Raw genomic sequence first — 19,422 nt, forward strand, 5'->3', positions numbered from 1 at the left:
AAAATCTTTAATTCAAAAAAATACTCGTTAAGCTCTGAAGAAGGAGCTCTTTATTGCTGTTACTAAACATAAAGAGTTGATATTGGGGAATCTGTGGTGAGGCACATATCTATGCTGCAGGTTTCCCGCGTATTAGTCATCACTTTTACATCATTTTCACAAATCCTAATGTACTGACTGAGGTCATGAATGATCCCGTCAGAGTATCAACTGAGGCTGATCATTCTCTCTAGTTAGCATATCAGGTCTGAGAAAAAGCTACAGCCATAGCCATGTGAAAGGGGATAAGGATCATGTAGAGGCCAAAGTGTAATGTTTGAATATTCAAAGATTTAGACAAAACTCTAGAGAGATATGTATATATTTTGAACATAATACAGGAACTACAGCTCCAAGAGGAAGACTTGTTTTAACTTAGGAGTTACGTAAGCAACTCTTTCTTTTCATTCAAAATCCTTCTTCTTCATTACTGCTTTCGGGGATTAAAGGAGAATTTCGTATGACAACATTTCAGAGATTTGAGGCAAGTATATAATAGATGCTTCCGCCCGTGTGGGTTTTTTTTGTTATCTGGAAATTAAAAACACATTTATAAAAAAAAATTCTGACTGCAGTTCTGCCAGCTTTGCTGTTTGTGTGCTATATTCTACATCTACTGGAAATGGCAATGACCCTGGCAGTCAAAGCCTCAATCCAAAGCCTCCAGCACTGGTTTGGGTTGACAGCATAGCTCTTTAACACTCCCTACTGCTGGCATTCAGAAGGCAGAATAAAAATGTCACACAGTTATGACTGTCTTGTTACAAGAATTCCAGTCTGTCTTGCAGTAAAAAAGATGCAAAATCACCTGGTAGTACTGTATGTTGACAGCAGTGAGAAATTTTTAAAAAGGTATGAAATATAACCTAGCAGGGGTTTGTCACTTGCAAGTCACACTGAAGAACTGCCATAAAAATAGATCTTAAAATCCTCCTGTGTCTGTATTTTCTATAGTACATTATTTTGGTAGAATACACCTGTTCTTTCATATTCATCACAGATGCTGTCTGTGACAACCTCTCAGAAATCGTCGGGGAGGAGGAAATGTATTTGGGACAGACAATGTTTCCTCCTCTTTTCTTAGTTTACAATGGCACCTTTGTAACTCAGATGTGCAGATGACACTGCAAGCACTTCCATGACATGACGGCGTGTGCCTCTTGCAGTTGATCTTCTAAAGGATATCTATGACTCGTGTTGTCAGGTTAGATACTTAGAAAGTTAAAATTTAAAACAAAATTCAGATGCTCCTAAAAATTTTTAGCAGCGTCAGCGCAAACTTAGCAATTGATTTTATTGATCTGTTCAAATAAGAAATTTGCAGAACTAAAACACTTAAGGCCAAAAAACCTATAGAACTAGACGTTCATTGTTTAATTTTCTTCCTTTCCTACAGAAAATTCCTAATAATATGCTCAGGATTATTAACATAGTACCAGTCACCATCATGAATAAGAAGACAGTTCTATTTTGAAACTTCAGTAGACCATACTTAGTAATTTGAAGAGCAGACCATGTCTAATAACCACTGTCCTCTTCAGGAACTATCTGAATCCCCAATAAAGAACAATTTTTTTTTTTTACCTTATATAAAAATGCAGACTTAATAGCTGACATAATGCTTGACTGTTTCACAAAGTTACAACATAATTGGGAAAGGGTTGTATGAAAGGTGACAACTCACATCTAACGTTTATATTACACCGCTGAAAGTCGCTACTGGTCTCCACTATGAAAAGGTATATCAAGTTTTATAATTGTCTCTCTGTGAATTGGCAAAATTCATGAGGACTATTTTAAGGTGCTTAGATGAAAAAGTTTATAGTCTATTCCTGTAATGCAAAAGACTGAATAGTGTGTGTACACTGTATGCTGCATTTTCCATTTCGAGCTTCACAATCTCCCCATGAAATCGTTAGATCCTAAATAGAAAGATAAATTCCCAGTTAAACAGTCTTTTCCCAGATGTCTTCCTTCCCAGAAGAAAGCAAGCGAAGCTTTTTCATGTGTATGTTGTCTTTTGGTCCAGGTTGTACTTGTAGTGTTTCTCCCATGTGGCTGTTGATTAAGGACTAATAAATACTATTTATGTGCTCTGCTACCAATTGACAATTCATTATTGTTGAAGCATCATCTGCCACTGATGGATTATATAAATTCTCATCTATTTGCAGGTAAATGGTATTCCTGAGGAAAGAAAACTAACAGAAGCAATGAATTTGTAATCAGAGAAGGCAGCAAATTGTCTTACTTCCTTATTTGTTCTGATTGATGCATGAGTTTTTCTGGTGTCTATTGTGCATGCCCACAGTATTATGATGAATTCAGTGCCAGAGAGTACAGTCACTTCCGTAGAACTAATGTACTGTATCCTTTTGTACTTTGGACATTTTTGACAATTTGTAAACACTGATAACTTTTTATATTTGTTACATTCAGAAAATAATCTTTCAAATATATGTATTAATAAATACCAAAATTTATTCTGTCTTGTGATCTCTCCTGAAAGTTTTAACAGGGAAATCAAAACTTCAAAATAAGCATCAGGTTCAAAGTATTTCAGATGCTGTTCCATGGGATGCTGTAATTGCCTTATGTTTGCACACGAAAAGCAGTAGTGTATAAGCATGAAAACTTGTGCAATATGATGAGGCTTAGAAATAGTATTCCAGATTTATTAGGCATTAATTTTTTAGAGATTATGAAAATGTAATGAGCAAAGTTATTTTTGAAACAACAAAAAAAAAAACCAAACAAAAAACCTAAAACTATTCCTGTTGAAAATTGGATTTCTGTTCCCTTACCAGATATTTACCCTATTTGACAACTTGTAAGCAATAAAATATTTAAAGTCTGTCCATTCCTTCATCTGGTTCTGTTAGAAGAAACTGTTACAAACTACTGTAGGCAGAAATTAATGTTTGCAAGTGAACAAGGGTAAATTTTGTTATGGTATATATGGACTAACTTTTACCTCTTTAAAAATACTCTTTAAAATTTTTTTTTTTATATTCCTGATGCCTCGATGTGGCTTATTTTTTTATATCCTCCACGTTCTTTGTTCTATTTGGAGCAAAAAGAGTTGTGGGAGAACTAGCTATCCAATAAACCACGGATTATTTTTTTAGCATCTTCAAAAGGAGGTGATTAAATACTTGCCTGGGAGATGGCTACTTTGAGAGTCATTTGTCTATGCAGCTGAAAGCTTAATAATACGAACTTAAAAGGATCTGAACTGAGGTTTCCTTATTTTTCAATAGACGGTGATAATTTATCTCCTGATCATTTAAAATATGCAGAAAAGTAATTTTTCTGATGCTTCTTTAAATTCTCAAATACAGCGTAACACAGGACTTCAGGCTCTCCGGCTGTAACACCAGCAGTTCTTGGGGTTTTACCTCAAAGCATCATAGTGTTTTAAGCTGACACTTACCCTTTGTCTTTTTTCTGTAAGATTTTCTCTTTCAGAAGCTCTATGTTCAGCAGGACATTGCATTGTAAGCAGAAAGCTGCGTCTGCTTTAAAATTGCTAAATGCCAGTTATATTTCCTTAGCTGAGGTTTCTGAGGTCTCTGCTAAGAAAAATTCTGAGTAATTTAGGAATTTAAGACTGAGGCTAGAAAGAAACTGTAAAATAAGGTTATTAGAGTTTGTAGAAAGGCCAAAGTAGTCACTGGCTTTTTTTTTTTTTTTTTTTTTACCCACTTATGATCCTATTCCTTCACAACACAAAACCTTATTTTGTTTGCTTAAAAATGAACATACTGATGTGTTTATAGGCTTGGACCTGAATGCAGCACTTCGGCATATAGTTAAAATAAGTTCAGAGCTGCTTTTTAGGGCACATTTTGTGCAGCAAGCACGATAACTATTGCAGCAAAGTATATATTCAGTGCTCAGTACACTGGACATACTTGTATATTGTCAAGCCTTAAACGTCAGAGTTTGCAAGGCTGCCCTAAATGCTACGCACAGCCCACAGAGGATGTTAGCAAATGCATCTGGCCATAGGAGTGGTGCCGGTGGTTATTACACTATGAGAAGTAGCTCAAGCTACAGTCAGGGAAGTTGAAAAACTAAGTCAGTTTCTGAAACAGAGCCATTCCTACTCGCTTTCCAAGTGGCGTGCATCACACCTACTTCCTCCAAGAGGTAGCAAGGAAGAGCTTCCATCAGTCAGTCAGCCTCCTAAGAGGAGACTCCTTTCCTCCTGCAGCTTGGATGGTTATCGGTAAAAAGTGAATTAGAAAACGGCACACTGAGATTTTTAGTAAATTAAAAATTTACTTCTCTTATCCAAGCTGTGAAAAATTTGAGTACAGTCAGGATTTCATTTCTACTAGTTAGTTTCTACCAGTGTTTTCAAATGTATGAGCTGTCAGTGCTTTGAAACAGAAATGAATGGAATGGATTTTAAATAATGATTTTTAATGCAACGTAAGACTAAAGTTTGTAAATAGTATTGGGTTTGGATTGTAACAATTTCTGACAACTCGAGGATGACATGACAATCAATTATAATACCAACTGAGCTGCTCCCATCTTACTCGTATTAATTTGTAACAGTGCCAATATATTTAAGGAAATTTTTTAGTGTTATGTATGTGCATAAAGAATCCGTTTGTGCCCGTGGTTGCTCCACCTGTTCTGAAACAAATCTAATGATGTAGGTGACTTGGGTATTAAGTGCACCTGAACTATTTTATGATTGAAAGCTTCATTCATTTGAGGTAAGTTTAATAACAAAGTATTTATTTTTACTTAGTAAAACAATTACTATGGAAGCATAAATTTATAAAGCTGGCTAAAGACAATGGCTAAAGAATTAATTAGTAGTTGTTAAAAGTGCTGATAGTTAAAACACTAAATCCACAGCCTCTTTTAACGATGTACAATGACAGTATGAAGTGATATTGTATTGATTAAGTGACAGTTGCAACCAAATTTAAATAGAAAGCACTACCTACAGATGTCTTTGTAAATATATGAAATGTAAAATCTTAATAAATAGGAAAACATTAAGTAGTGATGTTGCTGCCTGGTTATTTTACATAATGATGCCTGAACAACTTTGTGTTACAGTTGTTAACATTATGGACAGTGACACTGGATGGTGAGTGTCTAAGAATTGAAGTGGAGCTGACTGATTGATTGTGCAGGGTTTCTGTTCAACTGGGGGAGATGCCTGAATAGGTGGTGTAACTGGAAAAGATGGAGAGTATTTGCACCACTTATTTCAGGTGTTCACGTTAGATATCACGTGTTATATTATACACGGAGCTTTGGGGACAGGAACTACCACTCTGAATCCTTTGCTTAAGGAGTCCCTTCTTCTCTTCAGTGTGGGACTTAAGTACCTAAGTTAAAAGCTGAATTCCTTAACCCAAACAAATCTGAAGCATGGGTATCTTGATGTTGCCAGACAAGAAAAGCCAAGTCAGTTCCTCTGCTTTCATGCAGAGCTCTGCCGCAAAGTTTCTAGCTTGTAACCCAGTGGGAAAAAGTACTTGACGCCTCCGCTGCAGAGTTCTGCTGAAGTCCCCCGAGCTCCAGGGGTGGTTTTGGCTACTGGAGCTGTAATTTCATCAGACCTAGGACAGTGAGATTTACTGCAGAAGAACCTTCCTGCATTGCATCTGAAATCATCTGCGATACACGTGAGTACCTGCCCTTCATGTGAAGTAACAGTATCCAGAATATCACTTTGGAGAAACTGCCATACTAATCTGTAATTTAACGTAGGCATAATAGTGAACTGTAGCCCAGCTAGAGTCAAGAAATAAAAAGTTTTTACTTAATTGATGCTGCTCCCATTAAAAAAATAAGCATCCACAGCACATTTATTTAATGTTTAAATTACATCATATTTTTACATAACCTGAAAAGAAAATATATTTATCCCACATACAATAATAGTAAACAAGTGCATTATTTCAAACATTAAAAATAAATCTTTTAACCAAGTCTGTACAACAGATAAATAAAATTATATCTACAATACTTAAGTTGTGAAGAACAAAACAAAATTTATCCCTCAAACTCACAGTTCCCCATTGCTCCTAATACTGGCACAGATGGTTATGCATCCTGTCCCCCACTTCAGCGCTCACCTCTACCATTTCTTTCGGCCATTCAAATGTACTGAGCGAGGAGGTTAACTTCCCAAACGCTGGAAGTAATGCACACAAGGAACAAAGAGCTGAGTATCTTTCCAATAGCTTCAAAGTAGCTGGCAGACTTAGTAAAACTGCTGAATTTGGGGGAAGTGAATGATTTGGTTTTTTCTTTTTTACGATGAATGACTGGTCATTCTTTAAAAAAAACTCTTCTCCACCAAAAAAAAAAACCCCGAAGCCATTCTTTTCACAAGTTTTTTTTGCACTCATTGGTGGCTGCAAGTTTGAATTCAGTTTTTTTAACTGGGATAAGATCAAAAACATGTACGTGACAATATATATGGTACAAATTAGGATTCATATTGTTTATAATCATACATAATTGCACATATGCTTGGAAAACAATACTGTGGTCGTGGTTTTTGACTGCTAACAAATAATCAGTAGAAGAATAAAATGAAAAAGAAAAAGCAACTAGAGGTCAAACTATCACTTGAACCAAAACCACAAACAGCAAAGAAATGACCGTAACTTCACAGAGTAAGTGGAACGTAAATTACAGCTTGTCACTGCCACACTGAAGGGCTATTTCCTTCAATTTTACTTTTTATGCTAAAGGAAAGAGTTAATAAGAAAGATGGGCACTGCTAAAAAGGATGGGAAAAAAGGTTCCTCCAAACAGCTCCAATCTCATTTCATTTGTAATTCTGCAGCTCAACCATCTGCCTGCAACAAGATGACCACTCAATCCCTCCTCCTCGTGGTGTCAACAGATTGACTTGCATCCTTGGCTCACATCCTTTTAAATTAAAATATTATTACAGGATAGAATATGGCACCAGTTCAAGGTCACTTACAAACTCAGAGAGAGGTGCAAAGATCAGCGTTCCCCTAAGATCTGATGGAGTGGTTATAATGGGATTTCATCTGATTGGAAAAGGCTGGAGGTCTTCTAAAAATTCTCCATCTTGAACTGAGGCTCTGAAAATTATCCATTTGTTCACTGGAATTGTACAGAGGACTGCACGTAGTTAAATGAATTAGTGGAAATTTTATGAAAAAGCAAACAATTATAGGGAAAAAAATCAAATTTTCTTTATAAAAAAATTTCATCTCAGAATTCACCATATTTGCTGAAAACATCTTAAATTTCTAAAATAAAACCCCGTAAAATATTATGTAAACCTGTATATAATCTCAAATCACTGAATTGGTGATGACTTTTTATTTCCACGTATAAAGGGTTTCCTATAATGTATACCATCTCCACCCAAAATATTCCTTTCTAAACAAAAAATTACCATTTTGTTCAGAAAAATGCCCTGGTTTACCAGTAACTTCATGTTTCGCATCAGCTACAGGTGACCATTAACGAAGGACCACAAGTTTGCTCTTTTTTGTTCCTTGATGAGCATGATTACAGCACGTGTTCTGTACAGGCAGTACTCCGGTAACATCCACTCTTCATTCGGCTGACCCAAGGTAAAGTTAATTCCATGATATGCACATGATATCACTAAACCGTTTCACTTCACTTCTTCGTGTCACGTTTAAACAGATGTGTAAACAGAAACGTACATCCAGTAGAAAAGACTCATTTTCACATGCAATTCTGTACAGTGGCATTCTGTTTCTCAGATTATTTGAGAAGGCTATTTCCACACAAAATATGTACATTGTACATATACATTTTCCACACACTTAATGTAAATGTCTTCTTATACCTCCAGTTGAGAATTTTCTTCAGGCAGACACAAAATAAACCTGAAGCAAGGTTTCCACAAATCTTTTCAAGTTAATGCCTTGACTGATCTTGCACTGCTGAGAAGAGGAGTAGTCCAGAAAAAAATCCAGCTATGCACAGCAACCTTTTCAGCAGAGTTGAGTTATCTTTAGGAACCACAATCTGTGCTAGATCGTTGGTGATCTGAGAAATTTCATGTGCCACACACACAAATATAAAAGTGCTGACAAGAACATTAAACATTGGATACCCAGGAATGAGCACCAAGATCCCCTTTGTGTCTGCTGCCAGCCAAATATGGTATTGGCAAATGAAAAGCTAAAAGAAAAAAAGAGTGTGTTTAGTAATACTTACATATAAATATTTTTAGTGATATAAAAACATATAATTATTGCTATTGCATCAACTGACACACTGTACTTCTGCTTAAGTCAGACATTTATGATTAAATACCATACTTTGAGAAGCTGTTTTCTACATGTATTTGCTATAAGACAAAACTATTAGCCTGTTACAGTACACCGTACAATGGGTTTCCTTAGCCCTTAACCCAATACATCATAGGGGAGCATCGTTTACGTTATGTCAGAACAGATAAGTAATACGCCTCCGCTCACTTACTGTATCTCTGGTGAGGGACTGAACTAACATGCCTGCAACTAAAAGATAATGCTTCAACTGCTGATGAATGCAAAGGTCCCTGGAGTTGATCAGCACCTTAAACTTCACCAGGAATCAGAACAGTGAAACTGTGATCCTTTAAAAAAAATTCAAAACCATGTACTACATATACATTGTAGTACAATGAGTTTCTCCTATAAGCTCCCTTCCATTTTTAAAATCTATTTTACAATACAATGAAATTAAACATTTAATATTACTAAACAGCAAATAAAATGGAAAGCAAGATAATTCCTCCTGTTCAAAATACACACTCAATGGAACAAGATAACATTTGCACTAAGAAGGGTTTTGTTTGTAAATTTACATTTGTTTAGTAATGCAGGAAAGCTTTCTAGGACAAACACATTTATAAGTGTACTTACACTAGTCAGTGTAATTCATGCCGATTCTTCAACTGCCTTAAATTTTTATCTTCCAACTGCATACAAGCCACAGCTTACTCCAGCATTAAATCCCCACTCTTACAACCCTACACTCCCCCCTCAAAACAGTGTAAGAAATAAGTTTGCTATTGTGCGACTGCTATTTCAGCTATGACTTTCAAGTGTAGACGGAAGCTACAATGCTAAAAGAGGTCCAACACAACAGCATGGTATTAAATAAGCCAATAAATGTTTTCACTATTTATGTGTTATACTACAATTTAGGTAATACAACCACCTTACATTTCTAAGTCTCAATTCAGTGTATGTCTGATCATTCTACTTACCTCTAGAGAAATTTTGCCAAACCAGGCAAAGAACGCGCTATATACAGATCGGACATATCCAGGAATGTTCCTGATGAGGATGAATGCTAAAATCTTTTAAAACAAAAAGTAAAAAGAAAAGAAGTGACTGTGGATGACAAGTAGATACACACAAAAAAAGGTTTACTCATTTTCACTGTCCAAATTGAAGTGCATCATGCATTATATTTTCTTTAAAATCTAATAAATATATAAACGAAACAAAAATCCATGTAGTTTATACTTAACCAAGTAGGTCTTGAAATTGCAAATCTCTTACACACATTCTTATAGCATAGCAAGTCACATTTACATCTTCAGTAGAATCATGGCCTTGATGTTAACTATTACTATACGCTTACTAGGCATGGTCACAAAACACCTTATACCATGCTAGTGTAAAATGAAGGTGGCCACAAATCTGAGTTTTAATTCTCAATTTTTAAAGAGAAGGTGTCAAGATAGACGAATTAATATTTAAAAATTGCCACAGATGCTGCCCCTCAAGAAAGCAAGACAAACTATTAAAAAAAAAAGAAAGAGAGGGAACAGAATCAGACAGCTGGGGTATAGTGGGGCAGGGGACACAGTAAGAGGAAAATCTAACTTCAAGAAAACCACATGCATGCCCCCGTGGCCCACCTCTTCTCTGCCTGAAAGCGACTACAGGGTCCCATAGGTTGCTTCCTACAGTAATACTTCCCAAACACTCATGCTTCCCTACAGCTTTCTTCTATGCAGTTAAGTCAACAGTTGGGTTTGGACTTAAAACAGTGCACATGAAACCTACACTAAGGGCGTCAAGGTTCATCAAAAGCATAATCACGGTATGCGATTTCACAGTGCTTAAAGGCAATGAAAAACAGTGAGCAATGTAGTTAAACCCTTTTTCACTTTCAGACATGAGAATGAAGCTCAATATCTGACATTCCACGCTAACGCAAAAATAGATTTAAAAACAATTTTTAAAAATGCCCGAACAAGAGCAGACTAGATTCTATCACTGTAAGGAAAAGGACTATAATTATAATTACCTGCACCACAGAAACAGAAGGATGTAGTTCATTGCACTCTGTCTTGTTTTTACAGCTACTAGCCCAAATAGAGTAGGTCTAAAAGATATAAAAATCAGTCAGTGTAGCAATTATAGGTCACATTTAAAAATGAAACAAGAAGTAAGCTACTTTGAAGTGCTTCAGCAGTAGTTGGTTCACTAAGATGTGGGACAGTAAGAGAAAAAACTACATTGTGCTTAGTTTTATATTTCTCTCGAGTTCTTCTTTGCAACTGACGAATAGTATACTTATTCATACTCTAAGATACAGCCATTCTGTTGACAATTTTTTCATCACAAATAGACAAGCAATCAAGAGTGGAGAGAAGAGCTGCATTATCTACCAATTTTCTTGTAACCTTTGCAATGAACTGAAAAGTGACAATGATGTCTTCACCTACAGTTGACTGAAAAATATTTTAGTGAGTAGACAGGTAGTGCTGTGCACAAAAACACAGCTGAAATATCTCCAGCTCAAGATTTGATTTTTTAAAGCAACATATTTTCTACACAAGAACTTCAGAAAACTTATTCTTTAGAGATTTACAAACCTGATTATACTAGTTGTACTAGGTACGTACCAAAAAGGATACAATTGAAATAAATAATAAAATATTTGAAACTCTGTTGGAGAAAAGAGGATCCCCCTTTCCTTCTGATATCATCTGACGTTTCTGCAATGCCAGATAAATAAAAGCAAACAGCATCCCATGAAAAACCACCTGTAAAACATAAACAGAATGCAATGAATATTTCATGGCTTTTAGAAATACTTCAGGTACAAACTCTTAACAGAAATGCTACAGGAGAAACTGTTTGTGATACCAAAGCTTAGGTGTCAAAAGGTCCTTTACCAGATTTACTGAAGCAAACAAAAATAGGCTTTCTACACTAGGTTGTCACAAGCTGCATTTTTAACTCAACTCAAAAACTACAAATAAAGTAAAGTACTCTTACTAATGCTTTACAGACAACAATGAAATTTCAAGCAGCTTTCAAGTACCTACCATCCCCTCTGCAATCTATGCCAGCATTGAAAAGGGCTTTCTCTGGGGAAAAAACATGAGTCTCTGGCCTTCTCCCACGTTGGCAGGTGAAAGCACTCAAGAGTCACTACAAGTGCTTCCCTCTTTCACATCCACAATTCTTCAACAGAGTGTTTCATGCTCTTATGCCAAGTTCTCATTAGCTAGCAACACGATGCTGTTTCTGGCCCATGCGATGCTTGTCTGCTGTATTTATTTTGGGACTTCCTCTTCAGCAGCATCACAGAATACACGCTGTTCACAAGCAACAAAGCTGGAAGTCTGAAACGTCGCAACACAGTGTGCGCTGCTGGTGGGAGCAGCCCAGGACGTGACAACTGTGTGCTCCACAAATTGCGGTTACTGAAGACTGGCAGAGGGAGAAGCTTGCAAGTGATCCCGTTAAGGATAAGGTTAGCAGATAAATGCTCCCATCTTAGAAACTCCACTTACCTTACCAAGAAGGAAAAAAAAAAGACCAGTATCTCCCTGTTCTATTCCCTCACTCTGTAGCATCAGTAACTGGAAAGAAAGCACTTTCCCACTGGAAAACTGTTTAAAAATATGTGCAAGAATAGTCTGGTTTGGGAATCAAGACCCTGATTTTAAAAGTGTTTTAAAGGTTACTTTAAAAGAAATATATCCCTAATTGATATAACTTTCAAAAAATATGATTAAGAAAGCAAATACAATAATTTGCCTTGTATTTCAATAGCCTGAAGTGCTACAGGTGTTAAATTTTTGCAGTAAAATTTTTTGAGAAAAGACAAAGCTAGGTCACTTTATGACTTTATATTTTAAAAGCAAACTAAGCAGGATCCAGCAGCAAATAAATCAACATCCATCTTTTAAGCAAGGCTTTGACAGACATGTGCAGAAGTAAGGCGGATGCAGCTTAGTCTTCTATTAAGCAATCCACTAGGCCAAACTCCTGCTTTCTCTGGAGGAAAGGAAAACAACCCTCCCTCCCCCTAGATTAAAAAAATACACTTAAAAGACCAGTATAGATTTATGCAAATGTTACATACATAGCGATCCAACTTCCACCTAAACCACCATTCATAGACATTCCCATTCAGTTCAAAACACTTGGACAGTGGCCAAAAAGAAAATATCTTCTCAAATGCGCCCTGTAAAAAATAAACATGGCAAAAGCATTAACACTGATGTCGACCATATTTACTATAATTAAATCAATATGCTGTCTTTTAATATTACCACATCCCTATTTCACTAGCTATGTGGCACTACCAAAATAACAGGCTTCTTTAGAAGGCATTCCCCCCACAAAAGAAAAAAAAACCAAAAATACTTCTTTAGATGAGAGAGGGCTACAGTTTTGCTTCCCAGAAAGCTCTTGGCATTTTGTACTGCAGGCTTAAAGGGAGAGATCCACTGATGTGCTGGGATAATGAATGCATACTCTACAGAAGATTACAGTTCAACAGGCTTAAAACCAATAAGGGATTAAAACCACACAACCCCCCTGTAATATCCTAGAGTGACAAACTCAGCCCTTATTTCTGTCAGCTATACTTACAGCATGCAGTAAGTTGCTAATTTAGGATGAGAACCAGTCTTTTGTTAAGGTATCAAAGCCAACACCAGGTCTCTAAGAGACACAGATCCTCCTATCACCATATCACCATATGTATCACCATAGGCTAGCAAAACCAGTAAGTTTAAGCACATCAAAAAAAACCCACCCCAAAACCAAAGCATAGACCTTTGTATTTATTACATTTGTAGTAGTACACTGAAAACACATCAAGCATTACAAACAAAGGAGTAAGATAAGGAATTGTTTGTTTTCCAGCATCCACACCAATTCAAATATGAAAAGAAACTGAAAGGTTAAATTTTTTTTCTTCTGTATTTATGATACAGGAGCAAACATACAAGTTATGAGCACATTCAAAAGTAGAGATAGGTAATATACTCGTAGGTCGTTAAGGACAAAAACAGTCAAAATTTACAAACCTGAGAATAGGACAGAAAATATATACACGTCAGCAAGCAAATCAGTTTCAGCAATAAACCAAAGTGCCATAAGCAGTTCCCTGAGGAAGAAACAAATTAATCAGTATACAGTCATCAATTTTTCAATAGCAAAACACAGGACACATGAAATAATAATTGCCAATTATTTAGTGTAGCTATGCTTAGTAATAGATACATTCATAAATAAATGTTACCATAAATAAAATATTAGCAGCAATATTTTATCGCTATCTACATTTACATATAAAATTTTACTTCAAGCAATTAAAATAAATATTCACAGCAATTATCAACCTATTAATCCTAAATTAAGCCTCATGTCTAAAACAGGGACAACATACATACAGAAATTAGACAATTTAGTTCAAACAGAAGCACTATTTTAAAGCCTCTGCTTTCCCAAACACTCTGCACAGGCAGTCCTTATTCAAGGTGAATGTAAATAAATAAAGAAAACAAAATGCCCAACAGCTTTTGTCACGTGAAATAAGTAGAGCATACATTATTAATCTTTGAGGTACCAGTTGTACTCCAAAGCTAAACTGCAGGTCATTAAGTACAAGTATCTTGTTAAGACAAGCCTGAGAAACTGCTCCTCAAAGCTGTCGACAGATACTAAGCTCTACCCAAGCTTCAACATTGCAACAGAGATCATCTCCCTCTCTTGCCGTATAAATTGGCAGCTGTAAACAGGGACATAAACAAGTGAAACTTGTCATTGAAAGATTTCCTAGTTTCACAGTACACTACTGCTCTGAAGTACACAATAGACATTTCTCTGTATCTGGAACAGAAATGCTTTTGTAGGGAAAAAAAAAATATTGGAGCTATTTGCCTTCGAGATATCTTGTAAAACTACACTCTAATTATATTTTTGCAGCATCTACTCCTAGCATGCATTTGGTATTTTTCACTGTCATCTCTGCAGACTATAAAATTTCAATATTACTCCATCAACAGGGAAGGAGGATCTAAGACTCTTCAGGTTTTAGTTCTAATCTAGGTGAATTAAATAATAAGCATTTACCACATGATGACAGCTCTTCAATGAACTGCAATGCATAAAATAAAGTGGGATTTCACTTCGATTTTTATTTAAAATATCTGTATCACAAGACATACTTCTGATAGATCACTTAATCTAAGATAACAAACCCCAAGTACTTATTTGGCAGGATATGGCAGCATTAGTGCTCAAGATGGATGAGACACATTGGCAACGCAGAAAGTCTAAATGCTCACTGTTCATGCCGTACCCCTTAGTACTCTATAGCAACAGTCTCAGCTAGCAGAGATAGCGTAACCTGTGTTTTTAGTTTGCATTCAGTAATATTACAACTCTTGACGAAACACATTTCTGATGGTCAAAACCTATTAAAAAGTATTCTAATATGACTGTAACCAGAGACAGACTTTAGTTATCAGCTGTTACATAGGAGAGGCTGGAGCACCTCTCCTATGAAGACAGGCTGAGAGAGTTGGGGCTGTTCAGCCTGGAGAAGAGAAGGCTCCAGGGAGACCTTCTAGCAGCCTTCGAGTACCTGAGGGGGCCTACAGGAAAGCAGGACAGGGGCTTTTTACAAGGGCATGTAGTGACAGGACGAGGGGGAATGGTTTTCAACTGAAAGAGGGAGATTTAGATTAGACATTAGGAAGAAATTCTTTACTGTGAGGGTGGTGAGACACTGGAACAGGTTGCCCAGAGAAGCTGTGGATGCCCCCTCCCTGGCAGCATTTAAGGCCAGGTTAGATGGGGCTTTGAGTAACCTGGTCTAGTGGAAGGTGTCCCTGCCCATGGCACGGGGGTTGGAACTAGATGATCTTTAAGGTCCCTTCCAACCCAAACCATTCTATGATTCTATTCTATGACTCTATGATAATTCATCTATGACAAACCATATTTCTGTGAACAGCTTTTAACATATTCTGAATATATTAAGAAGAGACTGAGATGTACTAATACTGTTTTCTGTATGGTTATCGTTTGTAGTAATATGCAAATATTTTACAGCAGAAGGGGAAAAAAAAATCTTACCACTTGCTTTCTTCTGGACTATCTGAGGCCATATAGCTAAGGTGGCATAAATGATCATAAACCAGACAGTGACTAATGGCACAAAGTAGTAGAACTGGTAAGGTCTGTCCATCACTATGCACAGTACCACGACCAAGAAATTGAGACGAAATAAAACCTGGAAGGAGTCAGAGAAGAGAAGACAAGAGTATATATAAACTGGGAGGCAAAGCTAAGAGAGACGGGGGACATGTTTCTTTAGCACTATATGAAAATATCTATGTATTTTACATCTCACATGCTAATTATATTTCAGTCAAAACACGGCTAAGTATCTCAGGGAACATCAATAATGCAATATAAGACTGCAGGCTGATGATGTAGTACTGGACCTGTCCTACACTGGCCTACTTGGGTAGAGAGAGCAATGAAAATAGGGTAAAACAGAACTGACTCCAGAATGGGGACTGGAATATTCCGGTATTCCAGTTGCTGGATGCTGTTAATGCCTCTCTGCTTTCACTCCCATAGCACCTGGGCTAGCTCAGTTAAAGCTAGAGTAATGTCATTACCAGTGCTGCAGCTGGCTGCACTCGTATCTTTAGTAAGCACGATGACCTGAGTTACATGACAATATAACACTTAACAGCAATTAAAGATTTATTTTTATTTTTTTAAACTGCTACAGCACACATTGCAAAACCTGTGAGGGAAACCACAAAAATAGGTATGTTCTCCAGTACTGTTATGGTGCAAAAAATAATTTTCTTTATTAACAAATGTAGGCTCCCATACACTGTCTTTGGAAAAGAAAACAATATATAGAATATATAGAATACATAGAATCAATACAGCTGACTGGGAAATATTTGTTTTCTCCCTATTTTGTATTTTGATCTGAAAACTCAAACCCATAATTGAAGAGGCTTTAGACCAAGAAAACCACCAGTTTTTAAATGAAAAAAAAAACCAACCCTGCATATTTGTTTTTCAAAGGAAGCAAATACATATGATACGTTTGTGAAATTTCCATCTGTTTCTAAAGAAAAACAGTAGAGGGGTGTAGTATTTCTGACCATATTCTATGTATCAAATGGTTAAATGTACTGTTACACAGAACTGTCTCAACAAACAAAAAAACTCCAACAAATTCTCAGTTGAGAAGGAAGGAAAAAGTAATGTACAATATTTGGCGATACTTTGCTATGTCTTGAAAGAGGTAATAAATACTACAGTGATGCCTCTTGTTCATGTACTAGTAATCTACTTCAATGCAGAACAGATGGATACTTAATAAAATAGCAACGTGAGCAGTTTCTTTAACAGATCCAAAAGATCATGAATCTGAGGAAAGAAAGATGCCACAAGTGCTTTGGGACACTACTAATGGCCCCAACTAACTAACCAGATTTAACCAACAAGTGAGGAAAAAATCCAAAATGCATACAAAAATTAAAAGCTTTCACAATTTAAGCACGTAGAAATGACTTCAATTTAAATCAGAGACAAGCCATTTGTTGCATCTACATAAAGACTTGCCATGCTGGGAGCAAGCAAACCGATGTGCTGACTAACTTGCTGAATAATTGCCTTTATTCACAGAAGAGGACAAAAAAAGAAATTCTGTATACAGGTGTCTCCTGGATTCACCAAATGTTTATCTACTTGTATAAAGAAAACTCTAATAGAAACATACTAATAAGTTAAAAAAAACAAACACATGGGAAAATATCAACATGGAGCAGACTGATGTTGTAAGAACAAGGTAAGAGAAGCAAAATGAAGTATTTCCAATGGCTAATTTGGGAAAACCATCTTTTTTTTTTTTTTTTTTTTGCCAATAAGGGAGAGCAGATGAGTTCACACCACCTATCTATTCTCAATAGTAACTGGAGAAAGGCTGTTCCAGAGGGTGATTCAGAACATCATAGCTATCCACGTAAACCTCTTACTCACCAGTGACTACAAAATAAATCTAGGAAGATTTACCAAACAAATTTCTTGTCAATGATCTCCCTCTTTACTGCCAGCCAGCCTGACTGGATCATTACTGATATATTGCTATACATTGTTAATTGTTACTGCAATGAAAACTCCATTGCTATATATTGGACCATATTTGTCTTGATATTTAAAGGCTACATACTTGCATTTTTTACATTGCAAGTATCATTTATATGCTCTATGTTTGTATTAGATAAACACTACCTATTGAACAGGTCAGATTACATGAAACAATAGCTATTTTTAGTGTGCAAACCTTGGTTAAGCAATCTGATATCACATTATTTAGGGAGTATGGATATATTATGGATATTTTATTATCTGAACAAATTTATTTCTAAAAATGGTAAGTAGATATTCTTACCTGACACACTCTGTACACACCAAAGTCCCCTTTTATCCAAAAATATGAGAAGTGTCCATAACCTGTTTGGAACAGATATGCAGCAACCAGAACTCGAATATGCATGTACACAGGCAAAAACTGTTGAGAAAAATAAAGTACCTTTTATAAATGGCCACGTAAATGCTTTTGATTTTCCCTTCTTCTCTCCTATTTTATGCTCTTTCTGCACAGCAGTAAATCAGGTTTAACTAAGAAAAGAAACATTATGCTGCATTTCCCTATTTCTTTTTTGTTGCCCTAACCTCTCTGATGTTAAAATGAGTTTCTGCTATTTATTGCTCTACACTTCCCATATTCTGTAACCAGTTAAGAGAGAGTTAAGAAAGGATCTAATGTAACATTCTACGCGGAAGAAACCCATATATTTTTTCATTGGCTAAGTAATGCAAAAAAAAGCTCTCATCAATGAAATCTACACTTAAATAGAGAGAAAAACTAATTCTGCTAATACCATTTTTAAAACTACAGGAACAATAGCATGAGTTATTCATTCTATTCAACTCTAATACGCATTTGCGCTATCTTTCTTTTGAAGTAACATACCCAAATTGCATTCCCACTTAAAAAAAAAATACAAAATTCAAATCACTTACAGTGCTTGCTCCAGAGATATGATAAATCAAAATAACAAGTTGCATCCAGCCCTTCCATTCATCAGTCTGTTCTCTATTTAACACTTTAGTCTAATGCAAAACAAAACAAGAGTGTTGCTATTCCAAAAAGTACAACGAACATCTACAAAATGAGGAGAAAAAGTTCAAAACAATAAACCACTTTATGGGCAAACAGGTCTCAACTGCAAAAGGCTTCTGTCTAGTGGACACAGGTCTACCAGATTTTCACATGCTCTACACTCTCTTGTATCTGAGCTATGCTTACTTCAAATTTGACTGAGTGACAATGGCTAAAAGCGCTCATCCCCACATGCTTTCAAAAAGCTTTTGCATCTAATTCCATGCAAACGTTATACTGCTTGTGACTACATTTTTTGCAGATGTTATGCAGAGTTATACTGACTTTGAAAATTCAACTTTCAATATTTAGCAATTAGTTATTACACTCAAACTGGGAAACAGCATTATACATAGGATGTCAACATGATCATTACCTCTTTGGTGCTTTCGGTATAAAATACCCCCAAAACCAAGATATAGATGATCGGTATGAAGAAAGATGAATGTGTATAAAATTTATTTTCCTTCATGAAAAGATTTGCTCTGTCACATAGGTAAAAATATGTCATGATTAGACCAAGTTTGCAGAAGGAGTGTAAAAGCATCTCTAAAGTAGAAACATTAGGAGTGCTGATGGCAGGTTTCTTCTCCTCTCCACTTTCCAAATCAGTGCACGATTTGTTCTTCTGAAAATTATTCCGATGAATTAAATTGATAATTAAATATCCAATAATGGACAAAGTAAAGAAACAGAAAGCTAACTTCTGTATCAGAGTGAGAGGAGGCTGAGGCTGGCAGCAGGAGCCATCAATGGGCTTCATTATCTTATTGCAGTAGACATTCATAAGAATCATCGCATTCTGTCAAAGAAATAGGCAGTTATGTCAACTCATCTCTAATAAAAAAGTTAACACTTTCATCGTAAGAAATTTTC

General features: G+C 36.1%; 2 protein-coding genes across 5 annotated transcripts in view; one reads left to right on the top strand and one right to left on the bottom strand.

Annotated features, from left to right (window-relative positions):
• Nucleotides 1-5,061, top strand: part of SGCE (sarcoglycan epsilon) — a 38,838-nt gene extending 33,777 nt beyond the window's left edge. For all 3 annotated transcript variants that reach the window (XM_068404521.1, XM_068404520.1, XM_068404522.1), the window contains one exon: nt 2,214-5,061. In XM_068404521.1, coding sequence (XP_068260622.1) covers nt 2,214-2,230 — 17 coding nt within the window. In that variant the 3' untranslated portion in view covers nt 2,231-5,061. The remainder of the gene's footprint in view (nt 1-2,213) is intronic.
• Nucleotides 5,062-5,869: 808 nt separating this feature from the next.
• The window catches only part of CASD1 (CAS1 domain containing 1), a 34,794-nt gene continuing 21,241 nt past the window's right edge, over nt 5,870-19,422 (bottom strand). For both annotated transcript variants that reach the window (XM_068404742.1, XM_068404743.1), the window contains exons 9-18: nt 18,923-19,348; nt 18,408-18,497; nt 17,773-17,892; nt 15,426-15,582; nt 13,370-13,449; nt 12,418-12,519; nt 10,946-11,086; nt 10,345-10,422; nt 9,293-9,385; nt 5,870-8,217 (exon numbers count right to left, since the gene is read on the bottom strand). In XM_068404742.1, the coding sequence (XP_068260843.1) occupies nt 7,951-8,217; nt 9,293-9,385; nt 10,345-10,422; nt 10,946-11,086; nt 12,418-12,519; nt 13,370-13,449; nt 15,426-15,582; nt 17,773-17,892; nt 18,408-18,497; nt 18,923-19,348 (1,554 nt within the window). In that variant the 3' untranslated portion in view covers nt 5,870-7,950. The remainder of the gene's footprint in view (nt 8,218-9,292; nt 9,386-10,344; nt 10,423-10,945; nt 11,087-12,417; nt 12,520-13,369; nt 13,450-15,425; nt 15,583-17,772; nt 17,893-18,407; nt 18,498-18,922; nt 19,349-19,422) is intronic.

Source organism: Nyctibius grandis, chromosome 7 (assembly GCF_013368605.1).
Source record: "Nyctibius grandis isolate bNycGra1 chromosome 7, bNycGra1.pri, whole genome shotgun sequence".
In the NCBI taxonomy this organism is placed as follows: domain Eukaryota; kingdom Metazoa; phylum Chordata; class Aves; order Nyctibiiformes; family Nyctibiidae; genus Nyctibius; species Nyctibius grandis.